This window comes from Labeo rohita, chromosome 14 (genome assembly GCF_022985175.1).
Source record: "Labeo rohita strain BAU-BD-2019 chromosome 14, IGBB_LRoh.1.0, whole genome shotgun sequence".
Classification (NCBI taxonomy): Eukaryota; Metazoa; Chordata; class Actinopteri; order Cypriniformes; family Cyprinidae; genus Labeo; species Labeo rohita.
Genome location: NC_066882.1, coordinates 24,798,531 through 24,822,475, shown reverse-complemented (window position 1 = coordinate 24,822,475; position 23,945 = coordinate 24,798,531). Strand labels below are relative to the sequence as shown.

The window sequence follows — 23,945 nt, the reverse complement described above, 5'->3', positions numbered from 1 at the left end:
ACATGTTTTACCCTTTAAAATCGTGGTATTCCCTCATAAAAGGGATATTTTTGTATAATGATACATTAAAATAGTACCAGTACCATGATAAAATGACAGTATCATATGATTATACCATAGTGTCACTAAATGAACACTGTACTCATAAACAATTGTGGTACATATGTTGTGCTTTTTTTGTAATCATTCAATACCATGCTAAGGCCACAGTACTTTTTTTGAAGTGCACTGACCCCGTTTTTTCCCCAAATTAACTGTTTAACTGCCGAATAACCTTTAAAAGCGCAAACAGCGTACCCTGCATGATCTTGTGCCCCGCTCTTATAGGAAAATTAGCTTTGAACTCACAAATAATACTCCCACATATGGGCCTCTGGACAGGAAACTGTGTCTTGTTTCTTCTAAATCACTGCGTTTCCATGACAATGTTGTTTTCAGAAGCGGCGATCTGTTAACCCCTAAATGCCAAGGAAATGTCACTGTTTCAGATATGATAAATATAGTGATAATTGAGTGCGAGACCCCTTTAGTTTTCTGTCAGACAGCAAAGCGATTGCACTGTGAAGAGCTCAGGCTCACGGCATCGACTGGTATGTAAACGTGACTGTTTTCTTGCTTTCTGCTGCTTGTTTTGGCATGCTGTTGAGTAAAAATAGCACAGATTAAATATAAAAGGATGAGTCAGTCACTGAAATTGATGTTTGAGCTGATTTACTTGTGTTATAATTTATTCAGTGCCATGTATGTACTCTATAGTCAGTATGTGTTTTAAACTGTTTATTTGGTTAAAATGTTAATTTGCAGTGAAAATATTGATGCGTAGATGTACCTGTTGGAAACAGAAAGGGCGTGACTTGCTTACTGAAGCATTTGAGACTTACAGTACAGTGGAATTACAGTACCTGAGAGAAGGAAAATCTACGTCACCTGTACACATCAAACGTTTTCTTAAAACAATGACAGAGAAAGCAGCTTAGCTGGTCGGCCAGCAACATTATTGCATCACTGTTGCAACATGATTGCTTATGTAAACAGCATATTTACTTTTAATTAGCATGATACTAAGACAAAATCTTTGTGATTTCTTGAGTGTCTACAGTGCATTTATGATTTAAGACATAAATGTTCATATAGATGAAATATTCATGTTATTGCTTGTTCAAATCATAATTCATTTATTTAAATTAAATAATAAATGTAATGTAATTGTTTATATACATACTATAGTTCACATCCGTTTTACTGTAATTTAGGTAACTTAGCAATGTAATTTTTTTTTTATTTTTTAAATTGTCATTGTGTAATAATAATTCTTGTGATTGCTTGAGATATATATAAATATATATATATATATATATATAAACATACATACACATACGTTTTTGTGAATAATTCTAGTGAATTATGTAAGGTGCACTGGGATGCCCTTTTGTGCATGTGATATTTCAGTAAATAAATAAATCAATAAATAAATTTTATTTGAATATAAATAGTGAATTAGCGAAATTTCTAAGTAATAATTCTAATGAATTATGTGAGGTGCACTGGGGTGCCCTTTTGTGCATGTAATATTTCAGTAAATAAGTAAATAAAAAAATATAATATATGTTATATATATATTTATTTTAATATAAATAGTGAATTAGTAATTTTTAGGTAATAATTCTGGTGAATTATGTAAGGTGTACTGGGTTGCCTTTTTGTACATGTGATATTTCAGTAAGTAAATAAATAATAATAAATTCTATATATATATATATATATATATATATATACACACACACACATTAATATAAATAGTGAATTAATAATTATTTTAGGTAATAATTCCAGTGAATTATGTAACATGCACTGGGATGCCCTTTTGTGCAATTGATATGTCAGTAAATAAATTAGTTAATTAATTTGTTTATTAATTTAATCGGGTACATGTCGAACGTCACCTGATCAAACATGGAAAACAGGTCTCATCGCTTCCGCTTGTTGCAGAAATAATGCTGATATCAATTGCCTTTTAAGGTAATCAGTTAAACTAGCTAGCTGTTTTTATTGTTTACGTTTTATTCGATATTTATATATAAATGTTAGTAAAAATAATAAAAATAAAAAACTGTTATATCTCAATCTACATATGTGATGGACATTGGTTAAGATCATCTTTGGTATCTACTTTGAAGGCATCTGGAGTAAAACCGGAAGCAACGAGACCTGTTTAACAGAATATGGAAATCTTAACCCCTATTTCATATAATGAGTGAATTGGTGATTATTTAGGTTTATGTAACCTAATTATGTATTATGTAAGGTACACTGGGTTGCCCTTTTGTGCATGTGATATTTTAAGTAAATAAATAAGTTCTTTTAATATTAAGAGTGAATGAGTGATTTTTTTAGGTAATAATTCTAGTGAATTATGTAAGGTGCACTGGGATGCCCTTTTGTACGTGTGATATTTCAGCATAGTCAAAAAAGTGTTCCTTCTTTAAAAAGTCAAGTAGTGATTTAAATATCATGACCACACATTTATCACTTCAACATGGCACCAAAATCAGCAAAAAGAGAAGTAGGACACAAGGAGCCGCACGCTCCATAGCAAAGCGTAAACATACAGTGGCTCTATTCCCAGCGCACACACAGCCAGATTGGCCGTCCCCCGCCCACATCGCCCTGTCTTCCTGTGCGCTTACCGTAATATCCGCAAAATCGACATGCCTCTCGCTCTCAGTCTGAATAAGCCGGAAAACTGATTCACCTGTGTCCTCACACATGCCCCCAATATCAGCCGCTTTGGTCCGCTGCTGCCTTCAGCTGGCTTTGGTTTGGATCCATTGCGGCACCGGAGGTTGTTGTGTCTGCGTGTCTGATGCGCTAGAGAGAGAGAAAGTGAAAAAGAGAAAATTTACAGTCAACTCTCAACCTACTCTCAAATGCAACTCTCGGGGCACAGCGAGCTGCATGCTAATGTATAGAAAAAGGCCCACGTATAGAACAGAAAATGCAACAATATGGTTCACGTGATGAACAACCTGAAATACTCACATAATAACCTTAAATCACCCTTCACATAACTCATCTAAACATTTTAGTCTCTAAAAGTGATCTAAGATTTTACAGAATGTTGAGATGGTTATAAATGTTATAAAGTTGTGAAAATAGTTATCCTAAGTTAATCTTGTATTAGTTTGGATGTATTTTGGTCTCTAGGTCAGTGGTGTTCTTTCAGTCACTTGGACAGTTTTTTTAATGAAAAACATCTGCGAATGTACTAAAACAAGTGACAAAATGACTAAAATTAATAACTTAGGGACTTTTTGAGTTGCCAGACTCCCAGAATTACTTGATGGGACATTTTAATATAAAGAATATGGTGATTTAGGTAATATAAGTAATGGTTTTCCAGTTGTATTTAGTGTAGTTCCAATTTGATGCTTTCACTCTGGTGATTTATTAAATATTTCTGTTTTGAAATAACATGCATGTTTGAAAGTAAATAAATACAATGTTGAATTGATTATGCTTCCAACATGTCACTGCCTTACAGTTGATTAACTTTACACTTAAAAACAACCCAGCGCAAAGTGAAATATGGACAAATCAAGTGATTGGGTTGTTTTGATCCAGTGGTTGGGTTAAATGTTTATGTATTTTTACATAAACATAACTCAGTTATTGCTTAAAAGTTACGGTTAACGGTTAACATTAGTTAATTAGTAGTTAACATGAAGATTGAACAATACTTCTACATTTATTAATCTTAGTTCATGTGAATTTCAGCATTTACTAATGCATTATTAAAATCACAAGTTGTTTTTTAACATTAGTTAATGCACTCTGAACTAACATGAGCAAACAACGAACATGTTTTTATTAACTAACATTAACAAAGATAAATAAATATTGTAATAAATGTACTGTTCATTGTTTACTCATGTTAGTTAATTAACCAATGTTAACAAATAACACCTTATTTTAAAGTGTAAACAAAATTACTACTATATTTCTTGCTTAAAATGAACCCAAAATAGATTGTAAATTAACATTTATTAATATGTTCAATAAATGAGTATATTAATAAAACTACCCAGAAGGCTGGGTTAAACATTTAACTTCACCACTGGGTCAAAACAACCCAATCACTGGGTTTTTGAGTAGAAGATATTATGTTTTTGGAACATTAATATTATTATCTGATTAAAATAAAAAAAAAAAACTAGTCAGCAAACTGACTGCCGTAAATATCACAAACCTAAATGGTTCCCGGTTCGTTTTGATTTAGACATTGATTCTTATTTTTTATTTTTATTCCTTGAGTCTTAGCTTCACGCCTTTAGGACACAAAGAAAGAAACTGAGATCAGAGGAATCGAAGCAAAACTTATTTGTATTTTGAATTATTCTTCTTAAGCTGGTTATTTAATAAATTCATAATAAATAATAATTAAGATGCCCTGTTGAAATATGTGAAATGTATAATTTATTTAAACTGATACACTCATCATGGATAGGTTTGATCGATTTGTGGGTCACGAACCAAAGAACAAATGAGGGAGCGTTAATTACGGTGTTAAGATGCACTAGTAGTAGGCCCACAGTATGTGGTAATTTTACTATGGTTTGAAACACAGCTGCTGATTTTACTATATATATACATATACATATATATATACATATATATATATATATATATATATATGAAGAGTTCAGATGCAAAACCAGCTAAAAGCCATCTCGGTCAAAAATGAGATAATGATACTGAGTGAATGCTCCTGACACATAGTATATGTCCACCAAATACTTTTACTTCAAACTCGCTAAATTCCAGCCTCAGCCCAGTCAGAAGTACCAGTACTTACAAAGAAACCCATACAAAGTAGCCAGAAAGAAATGCTCATTTTAAAGAAATACGTCAGATGGATTTAGCTGGTTTTGCATCCGAACTCTTCATATATATATATATATATATATATATATATATATATGTATATATATATATATATATATAACAACTCTCAGTTCTTTTTCCAATTTTCATTGTCATAGAAGTCTGTATGTTATTGTCTTTTATTGTCTATGGCAACGTCAACACATGATCATGAATTGACATGAATTAACATCATCTAGTATATTGTGATTATTATTTTAACTAAGAATTTAAGCTGTCACTTAAACCAAGTTGAGTCATTTTATGCCAAATTTAAAGTGCAATGGAAAGCACTTCTGAAGTGGCATTTAAGTGTCTTTACACAGTTGTCGGCGCCGAAAGCCTTGGGGTTAATGCATCGACATACAACGCAACTGGGCTCACAGGTGACCCGAGTTCAATTCCCATCTTGAGGTCCTTTGCCGAACCATGCTTTCCTGTCAGCTCTCAATTTTTCTCTCTCTCATTAAAGGCATAAAAAGCCCATAAATATAACTTTTAAAAAAGTATCTTTACACAGTCTGTTTAATGCTGCTCAGAGGTGGTCATAAACGCATTTATACAGTGATTTTGCAGGTATTATGCTACGTAGAACTGTATGCTTTGATACCAAGGGCTGATGTGGATCAGAGCAGACATAATTTTTGACATAAGTTGTGTCTTTACACTGAATTTAGAGCAGGGACAGGGCAACTGTACAAAAATGCCTTCAATGTTTGTTCCTCCAGAGATATACAACAATTAATAAAAGAGTAACATGACATTAATTACAGTATCTTTGTTTTGTTTTTGAATCTAGGTGAATGAATGTTCTGTTGAGCAGTTTAATTTAAACTACTAATAAATAACACTTTTTGTAAAATATATAATACACATTTAGTACCTTGCATATCAACATAACACATCAATATCTGTCATGCATGTTTAGTTATGCATTACCGACTCACAGTTTTCCTGTTTAACACTGTAAAGCTGCTTTAACACAATCCGTATTGTACAAACCACTACATAAATAACGGTGATTTGACTTGACCTTATTTTATAGTAATGTAAAGAGTATGAAAAAATCTGTCAAATGAAGGAGATGTGACTAAAATCTTCTACAGCTGTACTAAATTAAATTAATAGGACTTAAAATACATTTTCATAAATGTTACACATTCATTCATGCTGCATTTTTAAGAAATGATTCCAGAATGAAAAGCACATGTTATCAGAATGGTGCCAGTATCCAAAAACAACAACAACAAAAATAGTGTAGTATGATTCAAAAAGAGTATAGTATGATTCACAGTATTCATTCTACAGTAGTCAAAATGTATGGATGACATACTACTATCTGCAATATTTTGAAGTATGCATACAATGGATATAGATATAGAACATGATATAGAACATATACACTACCAGTCAAAAGTTTTTGAACAGTAAGATTTTTAATGTTTTTAAAAGAAGTCTCTTCTGTTCACCAAGCCTTAATATGTTTTCAAATGTAATTTATTCCTGTGATTTTTTAAAGCTGACTTTTTAGCATCATTATTGCAGTCACATGATCCTTCAGAAATCATTCTAATATTTTGATGTTATTTGATTTTGATATTTTGCTGCTCAAAAAACATTATTATTTTTTTATGTTGAAAACAGCTGAGCAGATTTTTTTTCAGGTTCCTTTGATGAATAGAAAGTTCGGAAGAACAGCATTTATCTGAAATGGAAATCTTTTGTAACCATTTAAATATCTTTATCATCACTTTCAATTTAAAGCCTCACTAATTATTTTCCTTGCTAAATAAAAGTACAAAAATACTGACTCCAAGTTTTTGAATGGTATAGTGTATAATGTTTCAAAAGCTTTTTATTTCAGATGAATGCTTATCTTTGGATCTTTCTATTTATCAGAAAATAATAATAAATGAATCAGCATAATTGGCATATTAGAATGATTTCTGAAGGATCATGTGACACTGAAGACTGGAGTAATGATGCTAAAAATGTAGCTTTGATCACAGAATATATTTCATTTTAAAATATATTTAAATAGAAAAAAGTTATTTTAAGTAGTAAAAATATTTCAAAATTTGATTGGTTTTGCTGTACTTTTGATCAAATAAATGCAACCTTGGTAAGCAGAAGAGACTTCTTTAAGAAACATTAAAAATCTTACTGTTCAAAAACTTTTGACTGGTAGTGTACCTTTTTATGTGAATTCAGACACATTTTACAACAGCTGTATGTTGACATACACTCTTAAAGGAACTTTAAGGAACCATCTCTTTCTTACCTTTTTATAATCCTTCTTTCACCACAAAGAACAGAAAGCTTCTCTTAGATGTTAAAGCTTCTTTATGGAACCATTTAGTCAAAAAAGGTTCTTCTATGGCACCGTGAAGCATCTTTATTTTTAAAAGTGTACCTATGTGTGTATAAGTGTATGAATTAGGTCTAAATGAGTGTTTATACAGTAGCACATGTATAAAATCCCTTTGAACAGGACAGCTGTACATGTCAGCCAAATCAAAAAGTAGAAAAAGTCTGGTTTGAAGATTCAGTATATCAAAGTAAACTGACGGAAAAATAATTCACGGACGAAAACATATTTGTGACCCTGGACCACAAAACCAGTCATAAGGGTCCATTTTTTGAAATTGAGCTTTATACATCATCTGAAAGCTGAATAAATAAGGTTTCCATTGATGTATGGTTTGTTAGGATAGAACAACATTTGGTCGAGATACAACTATTTAAACATCTGGAATCTGAGGGTGCAAAAAAATATTGAGAAAATCACCTTTAAAGTTGTCCAAACGAAGCTCTTACTAATGCATATTACTAATCAAGAATTAAGTTTTGATATATGTGACCATGGACCACAAAATCAGTCTGAAGTCACTGGGGTATATTTGTAGCAATAGCCAAAAATACATTGTTTGTGTCAAAATTATAGATTTTTCTTTTATGCCAAAAATCATTAGGAAATTAAGTAAAGATCATGTTCCATGAAGATATTTAGTAAAATTCCTACTGTAAGTATATCAAAACTTAATTTTTGATTAGAAATATGCATTAGTAAGAGCTTCATTTGGACAACTTTAAAGGTGATTTTCTCAATATTTTGATTTTTTTGCACCCTCAGATTACATATATTCAAACAGTCGTATCTCGGCCAAATATTTTCCTATCCTAACAAACCATACATCAATAGAAAGCTTGTTTATTCAGCTTCCACATGGTGTATAAAGCCTTATGACTGGTTTTGTGGTCCAGGGTCACATATTTACAGTAGGAATTTTACAAAATATCTTCATAGAACATGATCTTTACATAATTTCCTAATGATTTTTGGCATAAAAGAAAAATCAATAATTTTGACCCATACAATGTATTTTTGGCTATTGCTACAAATAAACCCCAGCGACTTAAGGGTGTTTTCACACCTGCGTCATTTAGTTCAGTTGAATCGCACTAGAGTTTGTTTTCCCTCTTGGTGCGGTTCATTTGGGCAGGTGTGAATGTAGCAGGCGCACTCGAATGCGCACCAAAAGCGGACCAAAGAAGCGTACCGAGACCTCCTTAAAGAGGTGGTCTCGGTACGCTTTCAAACGAACACTGGAGCGCTTCGGTTGTAGTGAGAAAACAATCCGATCCAATGGACCAACGAACCAGGCTTTATCACACTGTATAATGGGTAATTACAGTTCCATGAACAGCAGTAGCTTTGTTGTTTTGCTAATACCGCTTAAAATGAACCTGTGTCTGTCTGCGCCATTCAAAATCAAAGCGCGCCTTTTCATTTTATGCCGTCTTATTGCTTTGTTTGTAGGAGGTGTGTTTTAAAAATGTTTTCCTGACGAATCCTGGACTCAAAATTATAAATTAATATAACCATACCTAAAAAAAAAAGCCTGTAAAGTTTTTGTTGTTCCATCCTAACAGGTGAGAGCTGAGCGGAATCCCGGAACTTTGACCAGTGAGAGGACAGTTTATTCGCACGTGACTTGTATTAACACATTTGGTCCATTTAGAAACTTTGCTGTGTGAAAGCGAACCGCACCATGAATAAAAAACAACACTGTAATAATTTTAACCCGTTTCGGAACAAAGCAATCGATCTACAGGTGTGAAAGCACCCTAAGACTGGTTTTGTGGTCCAGAGTCACATTTTACAAAGCTTGCAATATTTCTGTTGTAAAAACAGTCCTGTTGACTAGAATGGTTTTAATTGCTGAACTAACTGAATTCACTGAAATGATCAAAAAGAAAATGGTCTGGATATCACATTGACCGCTATATACCAATATATAGTATATGTATAAACATCCCTTTTGAAATTTAATTTAATGTAAAGCTTGATAATCATGGAGGGTCTCTAGGACTGACAACGTTACGGGTGTTTATTATTCATAAAAAGCCATGAAACCGTACTGCACAGTTACTGTAAAAAATGAATCATGGGTCTTGCAATTTTCATTTTGAAAAAATTAGGGTGATAATTAAAAACAGTGTGTATATTTCATTAAAGAAATTGTGGTTCAGTGTTGTATAGAAAATATTGAGAACTTTTCACTAATAAAACCAACAAGACATGTTTTCCTTAATGTTTTTAAGGTTTTTTGGGGGGGGCTTAAATTGAGGAACTGATTAAACTGGAAAAAAAAAAAATGTGGAAAGAAGGTTACGTATTTTAAGAGAATTAGCTTAATTATGGTGGCAGTTGTTAGTTCCCAGCATGGCTGGATATGGAGAGTAAATATTGAAAATAAGTGCTACTTTATGTGATTTTGAATAAAGGGAAACATCTATTAATGTTTAATGTTTTGATAAGTTTGATATTTGAAAGAGTTTCTATTCTGTTGAAGTTTCTATTGTTACCATTGTGCAGAAGAGTAGAGCTTATGGCTGTGGATAACTGCATGTTAATAGGCTACTATGAGGCCTGATGATTTGTTCAATGAGCAGTAGCTTTGCTAATGCTAGTGCAGTAACACATTTTTTCCTCCTTGAACTGTCCGGTTCCTGTGGACTGTTTTGTGTGTTTTCCCCCATGTATGCCCTTATTTGGTCTTCCTGTTCCGTTTTCAATCATTACGTCACTGTTTAATCGATTACACCTGTCTTCCCTTGATTGGTCCTTGTATTTAAGTTTGGTTGTGTTCACTGTCTGGACGTCGGTTATTGTATTGTTAAGCTTACTCTGTTATTGTCATGCTCAGTCTGTTTAAGTCTCTCCAAGTCCGTTTATGTCTCTCCGGTTTAGTTCAAGGTCTGTTCGTGTCTGATTACGTTGGATTCCCTGCTGTTCCTGTCCGTTCCTGCTCGTTATTTGGATTATTTAATAAATGTGCATAACTGGAACTCCTCGTCTTTCCTCCTCATTACCCGCACATCCACGACTGTTACAGTTGTATACAGACAGTTCAAGACTTTTTATTGTACATAATAACTCAAAGTCAAATACAAACAGGCCTTGCTCAAAATCAATCACAACTTTTGAGAATCAACTTAAAATAAATGAGCACATTTCACTAATAATATTAAATTTATTGTGTCATAGGTTTAATCATTTATCAGATTTTATATGATTTATTCAGGTAGATTCCAATAAAAAAAATCCTTAAGCCTTACAAACTACTCAAAAATATTATGGGCTGGTTTCATAGACAAGGCTTAGACTAAGCCAGGGTTAGGCCATAGTTCAATTAGGGCATTCAAGTAATTTTTATACTTTATAATACTATTAGTGTGTAATCTTGAGACAAAACAAGAGCACTGACATGTTTCAAAATCAACCAGTGCAAATTTCTTTTAGTTGAAACAGCTCAGACTTACATTTCAGTTTGGGACTAGGCGTAAGCTGTTTCTGTGAAACTGGGGGTATGTGTAATATTATTACCATATTTAAGTAGATAGCTCATACCATTTTTACAGTGAGAAACAGACATCTCAAATGTACAGCAAACTTATATTGTGTAGACCAAAACATACATTTTTGACAAAAACAGCTTGAGGTCAGATTGCAGATTTTTCTATGTGCAATAATTAGAATTTGAAGATTTTTTTCCATTGACTTGTTTTGCTTGTTAATGTTAAAGGGCTAATGACCAGATTTTCCACAGATATTCTACGTAACATTTTTGATTATTTGTGTGATCGTGAGCATTTGATTGTGTGGTTTAAAAAGCAGCAGAAATATTTTGGCTTTTATTTATTTGTATGAACAAATCTTGCTTAAATCATAATCATTTATAGCTCAGAAGTTCTCAGCTTAATGTGATTCTCAGTTATGTGTCATTTAGACACAAATGAGTCAACAGTTGTCAAGCAGTAAGATTATAAAGCTATAAAATGACTGTTAATGCCATGAAATCTGTTTCTCATTTTGTAATTTTTTGTGCTTTTACTTTCATGTTTTATAATTATTTATAAAGGAAAACTATGTATTGTTGTACAATAAACAAATAACTTAAAAATAAAGATTTTTTAATAAAACAAGTAAAGTAAAAAAATAATTTGTATTTGTTGTGTTTTTGCTTTCATATTTTCATAAGTATTTTCAAAGCAAACTATTGTTGTACAATACACAAATGTAAAAAAAAAAAATGTAGAATAAAAATATACATTTTAGTAAAACCTGAGAGAAACAAAAAAGTATATTTATTTTATACTTTTTTGTGTTTTTGCTTTCATGTTTTCATATTTTCAAACATATTATTATTTAATAACATAACATATTATTTTAATAAATCATATAAGTGACATAAAACATTTATATTTATTTTGTAATTTCTGTGTTTTTGCTTTCATGGTTTCATAATTATTTTCAAAGCAAAACTATCTATGATAGTATCTATGACACCCTGATGAAAGCGAGTTAGCCGCAACGCATCGGTACACAAATGTGTTGTTTTTAAAACTTTAAAGCCATGTGAATAAAGGTTTCTTATATTTTTTCACACTAAGTGCCTTGGATTTGTGAGTATTTTGATGTTATAAAAGAGTCCTGCATCCAAAGAGCACTGATTCATGGATTTTTTTTTTTTTTTTAATGTACAAAACTATCTATTGTTGTACAATACACAAATAAATTGAAATAAATTTTGTCATTTTTAAAGCATTTTTATTAAACGAATAAATTATGTAATCTAAATGTTAACAAATGTTTTCTCTGTTCTGAATAACTGAGTGACTGAGCTCTGAGTAACTTTCACATTATAGCACCAGGGATAGGCAGTATTTCAGATACATGTATTTAAAGGGGTCTTATTATGCTCTTTTACAAAGTCTTGATTTTATTTTGGAGGTGTACTAGAACATGCTTTCATGCTTGGTGATTTGAAAAATGCATTATTTTTCACATAATTTACATTATTACAATACCTTTCTCCCCAGCCCGGCACAAATGGCTCAATTAGTTCTGGGTTTAATGGCGGCCCACTTTCCGAAAAATGAAATGTGTTGTGATTGGTTAGCTGTCCCACTGCGTTCCGATTGGCGAACAGCTTAGATGGTGTTTCAGTACTGCCACGTCCCTTGCCAAAGCAGTTAGCGCAAGCTAGATTAAAGTGATTCTTACATTTTAAAAATGGATTACAAATTTTTTCTTACAAAAATGCATCAATTTGCTACAGGAGACCCCCGGAGATGTGTGATGCACTTTATTAGACTTGTTTTGGACTGATGAGGAGAAACACACATCTATGCCGTTCTAAAGCTTGCGAGTGCCAGGATAAATTTTAGTATAACTCCGATTGCATTCGTCTGAAAGAAGGAAGTCATATACACCTAGGATGCATGGAGGGTGAGTAAATAATACGCTACAGTAGTGTTGAGTCCTATCCTCAGCCTGTGAGATCGCCAATACATGACATTATTGTGCTAATTTATTTAATTATTTTACATACTTAGTTTCATTGCCCGAAACCAGCTCCAGCATAAGGCTAAAAGCAGCTTCACATTAACATTATCAAAGAACATCATCACTGATCAGCCTAGCCTATTTTAGTGCAAGTTTATGCATTTTAAAAGTGAAGCTATCCACACTGTAAGGTGAATAAATTAAATCTGCGCGCGTTACGACTTTGACGTGGCCACTGGAGTAGATCGCGGCGTCAGCATGTGTTTCGACATCTTTATGTCTTTATATCGTACTCGTTGAAGTGGCTCTCCGCGCTGCATCGCTAAAGTTAGGCTAATCCCCCACCTCGTCCCTACACACCCTCCAACCATTTGAATTTCCTTAGGCAGGATTTATTTTAATGATATTCTAATGGAGCACATAGTAACATCATAACATAAGGAAAACAAACGTTGTAGTCCAAAAGACATTCGTTGTAGTTCTTGAAAAGGGATTTTTTACAAACGAAATATCTCCTTTTGGACTTTGGGATTTGTAGATCTTTTTTATGCCCAAACATACACACCACACTGACTAAAATTCAAAATTGAAAAAGCATAATTGGACCCTTTTAAAATAAAGTACTTTAATTTTAAAGCCTTTGAAAAAAAGCCATTTGATTTATTTCCAGCCTAGTTTTAGAGCCAGGTGGACATTCAGCTGGTGCAACTGGGCCCAAGGTATCAAAGAGCCTCATTTAATTCAACAGCAGTGCTAATGTTCAACTATAAGGCCTGATATATTCAAGCAAAGTTCTTTGTTCATTCTTTGTTTAGGGGGAAAAAAGAAAATGACATCATGATAAAACAGCAGTTCAGAAAGCATTTGATCATAGCGCAGTCATGTGAATATTTTTGCATGAGTTATGTTACGTTACATTTAATTATAAAGTACTTCATACAATATTTTGCAGCTTTATAGTATTAAACATGAAAACAGTATTAAACAAGTTCACTTTCAATTAGATTAACAACTTCAGTTTCTGTTATACATCAGCTATCCTGGGTTTATGTCTTTACTTGTGGACACCTGATCTTGATAAACTGAACAGAAGGAATGCATGCAATCACAGAAATGCAGTTTTCTGCATTAAAGGCGGTGGAGCCCCAGACCTCAGATGTTCACACATTAAAGGGATAGCTCACACAAAAATGAAAATTTGATGATTATCTGCTTACCTCCAAGGAAACGAAGATGTTTAACTCAAACCATTGCAGTCTATGTGCCAGAGCACGTTGACGCGTCATGCGCCGGCTGCTCAGGACAGTTGGACATTGCAGTGGATCAGAGCTAAAAATAAAATTACAGAAATCCTGTTCAGTTTCTTGCACAGACCAATTGTTTTGTGTCTTAACACCTCAATTTATCGTCATGAGCAGAAGGGTTTAATTAGTATGTTTTTTTGACTCTCAAAGCCATGCCTGCCATTATATGACTGACAGACTGCAACGGTCCGAGTTAAAATTTTTTGTTTGTGTTCTACTGAAGAAATCTTGGATGCCCTGGGGGTAAGCAGATAAACATCAAATTTTCATTTTTGGATGAACTATACCTTTAACAACAACTTTGATGAAAAGTTTGATTAGTTATGTTTATACATTTGCTTTTCTTGCCTAAAATTTGCAAAAAATTGCCTAAAAACATAAACTAACTAATCACACATTTTTTCTGAAATTAATTGCGATTAATCCCCCAAGTTTTTAAATGTACTTTTACATTGCTATCATTTCATGTTCAATCTTCAAATCAATGTAGAAACAACATAAAGACAGTATTTTTTTTTTTTTTTTTACATTTGTTTAATGCATCTTTTTTATGACTGAAGGTGAGAATCACTGATACCAATATTACTGAGGTCTCAACAAAATTGTTTTTTTCCCTTATATTTAACTATTGACTATAACCAATTAACATTACAGTATAATTGAGAGCTATGAATATAAACATTTATTAGACTTTAAAAAATAACAACTTCTAATTTAAGGAAACCCATTATTTATCAGTGCCCTTCAGCAAGTAGGAAATATACAGAAATTGAATAAAGTTATCAAACACAAAATACTAAATTAAATATAGATGAATCCTTAAAGCTACAAAAGTTAATGATTTCCTCTTTTTTCTTTTGTTTTTTGATTAACAGACATCACAGCAGCTGGGTTATTAGGTTATATTTGGCTGCTATTAGTTTAAGAGCTATATTTAGAATTAAATTATGCCTCCATGAATTTTTTTCATACAATATCTTTTTATATTTTCAAAATTCAACTTGTCATTGTCAGTTCAACATCAGTATACTGATGCTACTGTCCAACACTGCTGAAAATCCCTATAATTACATATGAACTCTGACATACACAACTTTAGTTAGAACAAGAATAGGAACAGGAATAAGTATAAAAATAGGAAATGTTAGTTTGCAACTGATTCTTGGAATTAATGGAATCAAACCTGGAATCAAGTTGATTCCAAAATTTCTGGAAGTAAGGTAAGTTGAGAATCTGGCTTGTTGCAGAAACAAAAATCTATTATTTCATTTTCATTCCATTAAAATGCTGAGTTAGCTATAGTATACTCTTCACCAGTCAATATAAGCAAAATAGAACCAACCAGCCAGCTATGGGCTAATCTAACTATCAATAATGATGTCACTAATTATCGTTGAAAAAAAATCACCATGGCCGTGTGAACACAGTCCAGTGTGGGCAGGAGGACTGGGGAACTATTGAACTTCAACCAAGTGTGAAAGCACCCTTAAATCATCCATAACCACTATATATGGATATATGGTATTGTGTAGTGTATGCCAGACATTTACATATAGTTTTTGTTCCTTAATCTATGTTCCTCACTGATGTTTAAACAAGAAGTTCATATATGAAGTTGTTCCCTGATTTAGCAGCTTGTAAAACCATGAACCATAACGTGACTCAGTCAAGTCAAAACTGTTTGGTCGAGACTTGTTCAAGTGTGAGTCAATTTGTTTGTAACCAGCTGTTTTGTTTTGTGGGCTGCATGGCATTTTAATACAACTCAGTAACCCACCTCAATATGAGCATGTGTGAACCTCCTCCACAAAACAAACAAATTCTGCTTCCAGCGAGGAAGTTGAACTATTTAGCTAAAATTGTAGAAAAAGACATATTTACATAATTTACATGTATAAGGAAATTAGGTCTGACTATAAGACTTGTTTCACCTGCAGAAGTAAACGTGTTTTAGTGCAGCCTCTGATATTTAAATGATGCGGTTCACAGGCTTGTTTTAACAGAAAAACAGTGAGTAAGAATTCTGTTCAGAATTTTGCTTAGTTTCATCTTATGATGGAAATATGACAACAGAAACTGACTCATAACTTAAAATATTCTGTCTATCTTAGCTATAGGTTATCTTTGATCAGTTTTAGGGTCTTTCCCCCACATTTAATTAAAGATTCCTCGTTCTTATGAAAATTCACACCGTTTTGGACTTTTAGAAATTCAACTTTATGTCAAGCTACTAGCAATGCCTGCATGTCAAATGTGTGTCAGATTTAGTGCTGCGGTCGATTAAACTGTCAAAATACATAAAGGTACATTTTCCTTCAATGGAAATATTGAGTATCACCTTTTAAGGTAAACAAAATGTTCTCAATCTCTTGCCTCAGATACTCAGACTCAATTTCCACTGCATCGCTTTATTTTTGTATGCAAATATTGCATAAGAATTTGGGACTTTTGTGATGTTAGTCATCATAAATGGTTAAAGTAAAGGAAAAAAGTGAAAAATGGAAAATTGTTCTTGTGTGTTTGATCTTGCAAAAAACGGACTTTGATCGAAACAAATTTGCAAAAACAAGAAAAGGTATGATAAAGGTCTATTGTATATATGCAATGTTCTAGATTATGACTAACTAACATTTGACATGAAATATTTCATGCATGCAGCCCTTACGATATATATAGATATAAACATAGATATATATAGATATAGATATATATATATAGGTTCCAGACATCTTGTAATATAATACCTAAAAGTGTAACTTTCATAGTGTGAATCATTGGCAGTACTTTCTTGCGTTTTACACCATCAGCCACAGATAACACTGATCTATATCACCTCTGCTCACATACTCACCAAAGTCAACATGAAACAAACAACACTCACAAGCTGTTCTGTCAAGTGGCATGTTTCCAAGTGAATATTTACAATGACGAGAAAATAGAAATGTATCTAGCAGAATCTGATCGGGTAGCGCAAAAACATCTCTATGCGTTAAAAACAGCCGCTGACATCAACCGAAAGTGAAAAGGAGCATTTATTAAACATATAAATAGGGCTGATTTAGACTTAATTTTGACCTTTTTCAGGCCTACACAGAATCTGCAGAGAATGTTTCCACAGAAATGACACCCGTCATTCATTTAAATTCTACACATCCATGGCCTTTTGAGTGTTTTAAACTGTTGTCAGTAACAAGACTGTTTAAAATTATAACTAAATTATACATGTTAAAAACAGAACCTCATAGGGCTGCAATATTATCATTATTGTAGATTACTGCTCATTATATTGTAATGATTATTAGTATTGATGTAGAAAACAATAAAAACTTTTCTATTTTGTGTCTGCGTTTTAGGCACGTCACATTCTGGCTTCATAGATAAACGTGTTGGTCCATGACATTAGCTTAGTGTAGCGCAAGTTATGCAAAAACTCCCGTTATAATCACCGAACATACAAAGTTAATATTTTTTTTAATCATTTACTTCATATCTACACTGTATTGTTTATGATAAGGGAATTCGTGAGCTTACGCACTCAACACACCTTAAGCATTTTCAGCGCTGACTAATCTAAGTGTCTCTGTTGCCATAGGTTGAATCAACCCCAAAATCGGGGAACCCGACAAAGAATGTGAATTTTATCCCCAGAACACAATTTTTAACAGTTCATTTTGGTGGCATTTTTGCCCTAAAATAAGAACTCGTGCTTGATGTGTCTTTTTGCTGTAAAATCTTTACTGATATTTACAAAAGTAAACATAAAAATGACTTTGATATTGTTAGTAACATTTTAAGATGAACCTTTTCTGGACTGAAGCAGCTTAGTTTTACTTGATCATCCAGGAATCATTTTTTAGAAAAATCAGTGAGTATCAAATATGACCATCAGGCTTTTGAGGAACGTTTATTTGTTCATTTCTCGGTCATCGTTGTATTGCATTGCTATAAAAGTTTTGATCATCAAACAGACAAACATGTCGGTCCATAATTATTTATTTTTTTATCATTTACATAATATCCGCACTGTATTGTTTATGATGAGGGAATTCACGAGCGCTGACTAATCTAAGTGCCTCTGATTGGCCAATGCATTCCTAAGATCATTCAGAAACACATTTGATTGGTTATCAGGCTCAACGCTGCACAAAACAGCGATCTGATCAATGTTGCCAAGTCAGCGGTTTTCCCGCGGAACTGGGCTACTCTAAAACTGTTGCCGTAGGTTGAATCAACCCCAATAATGTCATATTTAGCCCCTGAAATGCAAATTTACCAGGGGGACCCCAACTAAAAACATGTATTATATCCCCAAGAACGTGATTTTTAACAGGGAACCCCCCCCTCAAATCGCCGCTGGGCTAGTTTTGGACTAGTTCTGAGTCGCAATTGGGCGACTTGTTTTTCATTGTTGTGAAAACCTGGCAACCCTGGGTCTGATGCAGTGTGACAGCATCAGACCCAGGGTTGCCAGGTTTTCACAACAAAACCCACCCAGACCCTTTTTTTTATCGTGACAGCCGTAATACATCATGTAATTGGGCAGGGGCATTTTTGGCTCATTTGTCTTAAATTTATGCCGCATTTTTGTTCATTTTAGTGCCATTTTCGCACAAGTCTTCATTAATTTCCGACCCTGCCCTAAATAAGAACTTGTGCTTGATGTGTCTTTTTGCTGTGAAATCTTTACTGTATAAGTAAACATAAGAATAACTTAGATATTGTTAGTGATATTTCAAGATGAACATTTACTGGACTGAAGCAGCTTAGCTTTACTTTCATCCAGAAATCTTTTTTTTTTTTTTTTGAAAAATCAGTGAGTATCAAATATGATCATCAGGCTTTTGAGGAACGTTTATTTGTTCATCTCTCATTTGTATTGCATTGCTTTGTTAATCAAACTAAGCATATCTGAATAAGCATAAGCATGATATGAATATCTTCTTAATAAATACATATTATTGGAGATACAGAGTGACGACTGATATTTATATCATATTATGTAAGTACCCGCTATACTAGTATAAGCATCTCATTTATTTACATTACAAGCATCAGCATTTCATAGTTTTTGTCAATATAGTGTACATATCAGTATGTGCACAAAATGCTTTTTTCATATTATATCATTCTATATGAACCATAAAAGCCTGATGTCTCAAATATGATTCTCAACAAAAAAAAACATAGTCAAAATGTTTATATATTTTGTTTAAAGGTTCAATAAACTGTTCTATTTTAAAAATATGACATATGTTAGGCTTCAATTCATTGGGTATTTTTGCATATTCCATTTAGCCCCAATCACTTATCTTCACACACTTTCTTTTTCTGGATGGGTTTTCATCATCAGCCACAGAAAACACATCTGTGAAATCATTAATTGGAAGATGACATGCTTTATTGATGTCACAATATTGATTTACCCCTAGACCCCCACCCACATTCTCATGCCTCAACCCACACACACATTGTGCTTTCCAGGTTGAGGGAAATCATTCAGATCTAGACATGACTGGCAGAGGAAAGTTTTGAATCATTCAGTATTCAACCTGAACAAAATTGTCTTCCATGATCTTCGTAAAGGGAGGAATCCCCAGCATGAACCTGTCCTGTCTGGGGGTCACTAGGGCCTTCCCCAATAAGTATGACAGCCACCAACCTCTGCCCACCACTTCCCGTTCAGCGTGGCCTACGATTGGCCGCCGATGGGGCTCGTTCACAAGCCCGTTGTGATCTCATTTCCTGTTCTGCCGCGCTGAGCCTTCGGGTCTTTCGAAGCGTGTCGTGACACTGTGGAACTGAAGCCACAAACCGTGTTTTTTAGTATCGTCGAGATACTATGATAGTTTCTATTAAAATGATGAAACATGATGTTTTTGTTTTTGTTTTTGTTTTTAGTTTCCATTTTGATTTTAAAGTGGTAGTAACTGTGTTGTTTTTTGTCTAATTTGTCTAAGTTTTTATTAATGTATTGATTCAGTTTTGTCATTTAAATTTTAATTTTTAGTCATTTAGTTTTATTATTTTTAGATTAGAAATTAGACGTTTTTAAATTTCAGCTTCAGTTAGTTATTTTAGTACATGAAGTCAAACTAAATGAAAAGTGAAATGATGCTTTAGCAGCTACCTGAAATAAAATAAATAAATAAATAAATGAACGTATATATATTTTTGTAACTATAAAAGCCCTGGCCGCAAGCAGGTTAAACATCCAAACACAGGTGCTCTTGTATTTCTAAAGGCCATATACCTGATGTCATTTAATGCCCTGCAGGTTTTGGGTGCAAATATTTCATTTCCAGGTCGATCTATTCTTATCTCGCAAGAAGAAAAGTACATTAAACTTCCTGTTTTTGTCTATAATCAATATGGTTTGTGTGGGAAGCCACAAAGAAAAAAGCACCTTTTCATATCCACTTGCTTGATGATGCCGCACCTAAGTCACACACACACATGTTTCTGGTGCTGATTCAGAATGAGAAGAGGAACTGACAGCATTTTGTAGTTTCCTGCCAAGTGTGCAGAAAGTCTGGGTCAGGTTCACACACACACACACACACACACACACACAGAGAAACACACACAGTGCATCCGTACACCCCCGCGCACGCGCCTCTCGATTACATCTTCGTCAACTGACAGTCGTGACGAATGGCCAGTGGAAAAGAAAAACTAATTAGTCATTGTAAAATTGAGTTTTCCAATCTCCACAAGAAGCGGTTTTCCAGCGTCCTCAAGGATTCTTATATAAAGGTGATTGTGTACCTGTTGACAGTATGACGGACATCAATCCAAGTAGCTTTAGAGAAGATACAGAAGAAACTTTGCAGCTTCAACATGAAGGCGTCTGTGTGTTTTGTGTTTGCAGTGGTTTGTTGGCTCGCAGTGCAGGCAGAGGAGTCACAAAAGATGCTCATGCTTGGCAAAGTTATACATGAACTCGACAAGATCAAACAGGGAATGGTAAGCTGGCTTCTAAACATCTACGGATTCCACATTATTTTTACATAAAATTGATCAATTTTTAATCCACTTTTTCTTCTGCTTTTAAAAATAAAGGTCAAAACCACAACTTTGAACTCACCGACCATCAATGATCTGCAGGTAAGAAACGATTTGTCTTCTCTTCTTTTCCATACATTCAGTATCCACTGGATGTCATCGGCAGTCTAATATGACCACATCATTAGGCTTGCTTCACAGCGGTTTCTGCATGACTCAGTGATTCGGCCTGCCGTAATATAGACACATTTCTGTCATTATACAGCCCACCTTACAACACAGGACAAGTTTCAGTACAAACACAACTGATTTTCAAACGTGGGTTGATTACATTCAAATGATCTACATTTCACTGAATCCATCAATCGGTACAGAAATAACGATTTTTAGTCATGCTTTTCTTGGCAAACACCCTCTCGTTTTGTAATTGCTCCCTTTTTTAGATTAAAAGTCATTTTGTGCAAGTCGGTCAGGAGAAAGTATGCTTCATTTAGGAGAAATATGATGAGTAATACGAGAACAGCCGAACGGGGAGTGAGAATAGAGCTGCTAAAACAGATTTGGCCTATTTCATAATTGCACTCTTTTTTTCATATTATTATTATTATTATTATTATAACTACATATAATGCATAGTTGCATTTGGTGCTCACCGCCTTTATGACAAAGAAAAAGTACACTCTCGACTCGGAAAACATTTTGTGTTTTTCTGCGTGGAAAGAAAGTGTTTCCTCAGAGTTTCTGTGAAAACTGCTAGAGCAGAAGGGAAATTTAGCGTCAAGATGTATAGATTTCTGCATACAATACAGACAGGAAGAGAAAGAGCTCGTGGCTGGGGAACCGAGAGCCTTTAACGCAGGGTTTGCACAAAAAAACATTCCAATCTGACTGCAAAACTCATTAAGATGATAATGGCTGTTAGGGAGCATTCTCAGTTATGACCAAGCGTTATTCCAATGATGTCAATAGAATGTTTGCAGGCTGTTAAATGGAATGTTTGTATGTAACAAAGTAACAAAGTTTTTTAAAAATGGAATGTTCAGAAAACATTCAGTAATTATGTTTCTTAACATCAGCAAAATGTTCTTTGAACATATTTTTGTTTGCTGGTTTTTTGTTAACAGTTGGCTTTGTTTCTTTACACAGGACTGCTGTGTTGCATCTGCTCTGGAATGTTTTCGCTCCCAAGTGAATCACCTGTCAGTCACTGATAGCAAGCTAAAACGGACACAGAAGTTCATCTTTAACGAGCTTCGCAAAAAACTCATTGTAAGTGTGTGTTTATTATGTTTTTGGGCATAGTGCATTGCTGTCAATGCATACATGATTTTGCATACCTGTGCACCTCAGAAATAAGAAACGCTCATCTATTTCTCGTTCTTCTTCATCTTAACAGGTGAACGCTGTGTCCACTTGCAAATCTGAAGAGAAACAGGTGAGGAAAAGCAAAACAATAAAAATAACTGCTGGACTATTTTGTATAAACTGTAATAATTCAATGTTACTGCATACAGTTCTGACTTGTGCAATGTTCTGTTTCAGAAAGCTCAGTGCAAATCATGTGACGCGTACAAGAAGGTTGACGACGGAATATTTGTGGAGAATTTTCAAACTCTGCTGGAAAAGGTTAGTTCAATACAATCCTGAAATGTCCCTCAATTTCTTCACGCACACACATATATATATATATACATATAATTTTGGTTTATACTTTCTAATATTTTCTGTTGATTTTGATGTTAAAGTTTTGTGTCCACCTTATTCTTCGACGCCTAAGTAAGCCTATTGGCGAGACTTCCGGTTTATTAGCCGCTGAGTAACAGCATGTAGTAAACCGTAAAACTTTTTGCACTACAAACCAGTGTGTTCATAATTAAGATATTACATTAAAATTATATGGTAAAACACACCAGTCTGCAACATCAAGCAGCAAAACAAGCTGTTTTGTACGCTAAAAAGCTGGATGTGGATGAGACCGGAAGCCAGACCCATAAAATTTACAAATTGCCGCGCTCGATCTCACAGGAAAAATAAGGTGGATAAAGAACTATATAGTTATTTATTTATAAGTTTTAGACGTCTAAAAGTGGTGCTTTTCTTTAGCTGTTCATTGTAATGAAAAAAGGTCCTTCTGGAGATAACAAGCGGTGTGTTAACGACCTACTTTTCTTTTTTCTAGATCTATGCCAGTCAGGTGTAGAGATGAAAGAGTGAAGAGACTGTGTGTATGACACTACCTGACCAAGCCACAGCAGAGAAGAGGCTCACATGCTCCGCTGCTCCTGCTGTTCTATTTATTGATTATTTATTGAACGTTTTCTTGCTTATTTTAACTTGAGGATCTGTTAAAGGATTGTTCATAACATGTTTTTAGGAACAGGGTAACAGCTTGTTTAGGTAAATAAGATATCAGTTATCTACAACATGTATTCATTTTGTTATACCATCACCTTGTGGTGAGATGCCAGCACTGCCACCCTCATAACAGCTCCGTTCCTGGAAAGAGAGGTGGTTTCCCTGATTAAGATTGAGCCTTATGCAACAACACAGGGGCTTTCGAGTAGATTTTTCACTTTGTTAAGTATGCTAGGAATTTCAGTCTTAATCTTTGTCAGGAAAACCACTCATGTTACCAATGTATCGTTAAAAAGCAGATTCCACACTTGTATGTCTCACACTGAGATGCTTAATATATTTTTGGATTATATTTATTTATCATTAAAAGATTTCTATAAGTTTACATCATGGTTGTGATGGTTATTTGGGGTGGACTTTGAATTCTCTGTGCATTTTAAATCTTTAGTGCCTGAGCAGATGTGACAGAAACATCATGAATGGTGAAGTGTTTGCTCTCACCTAACACTAAA

The 23,945-nt window shown here is 33.8% G+C and overlaps 2 protein-coding genes across 5 annotated transcripts in view; one reads left to right on the top strand and one right to left on the bottom strand.

The window, feature by feature from the left end:
• bbs12 (Bardet-Biedl syndrome 12) overlaps positions 1–1,302 on the bottom strand; it is a 20,399-nt gene extending 19,097 nt beyond the window's left edge. The window contains exon 1 of the mRNA XM_051127193.1: positions 349–1,302. The gene's annotated coding sequence lies outside the window, so the exon portion shown is untranslated. The remainder of the gene's footprint in view (positions 1–348) is intronic.
• Positions 531–23,945, top strand: il21 (interleukin 21). 4 transcript variants are annotated; one of them, XM_051127208.1, is made up of 6 exons: positions 20,857–21,039; positions 21,136–21,180; positions 22,225–22,347; positions 22,475–22,513; positions 22,621–22,704; positions 23,258–23,945. In XM_051127208.1, the coding sequence occupies exons 1-6, from the start codon at positions 20,914–20,916 to the stop codon at positions 23,276–23,278; spliced, it is 438 nt and encodes a 145-aa protein (XP_050983165.1). In that variant the 5' UTR covers positions 20,857–20,913; the 3' UTR covers positions 23,279–23,945. The 4 variants fall into 4 exon arrangements, with proteins under 4 accessions (XP_050983163.1, XP_050983165.1, XP_050983164.1 ...); XM_051127206.1 differs by lacking the exon at positions 23,258–23,945 and adding an exon at positions 531–590 and having other exon boundaries at positions 20,945–21,039; positions 22,475–23,230; XM_051127207.1 differs by having other exon boundaries at positions 22,475–22,704.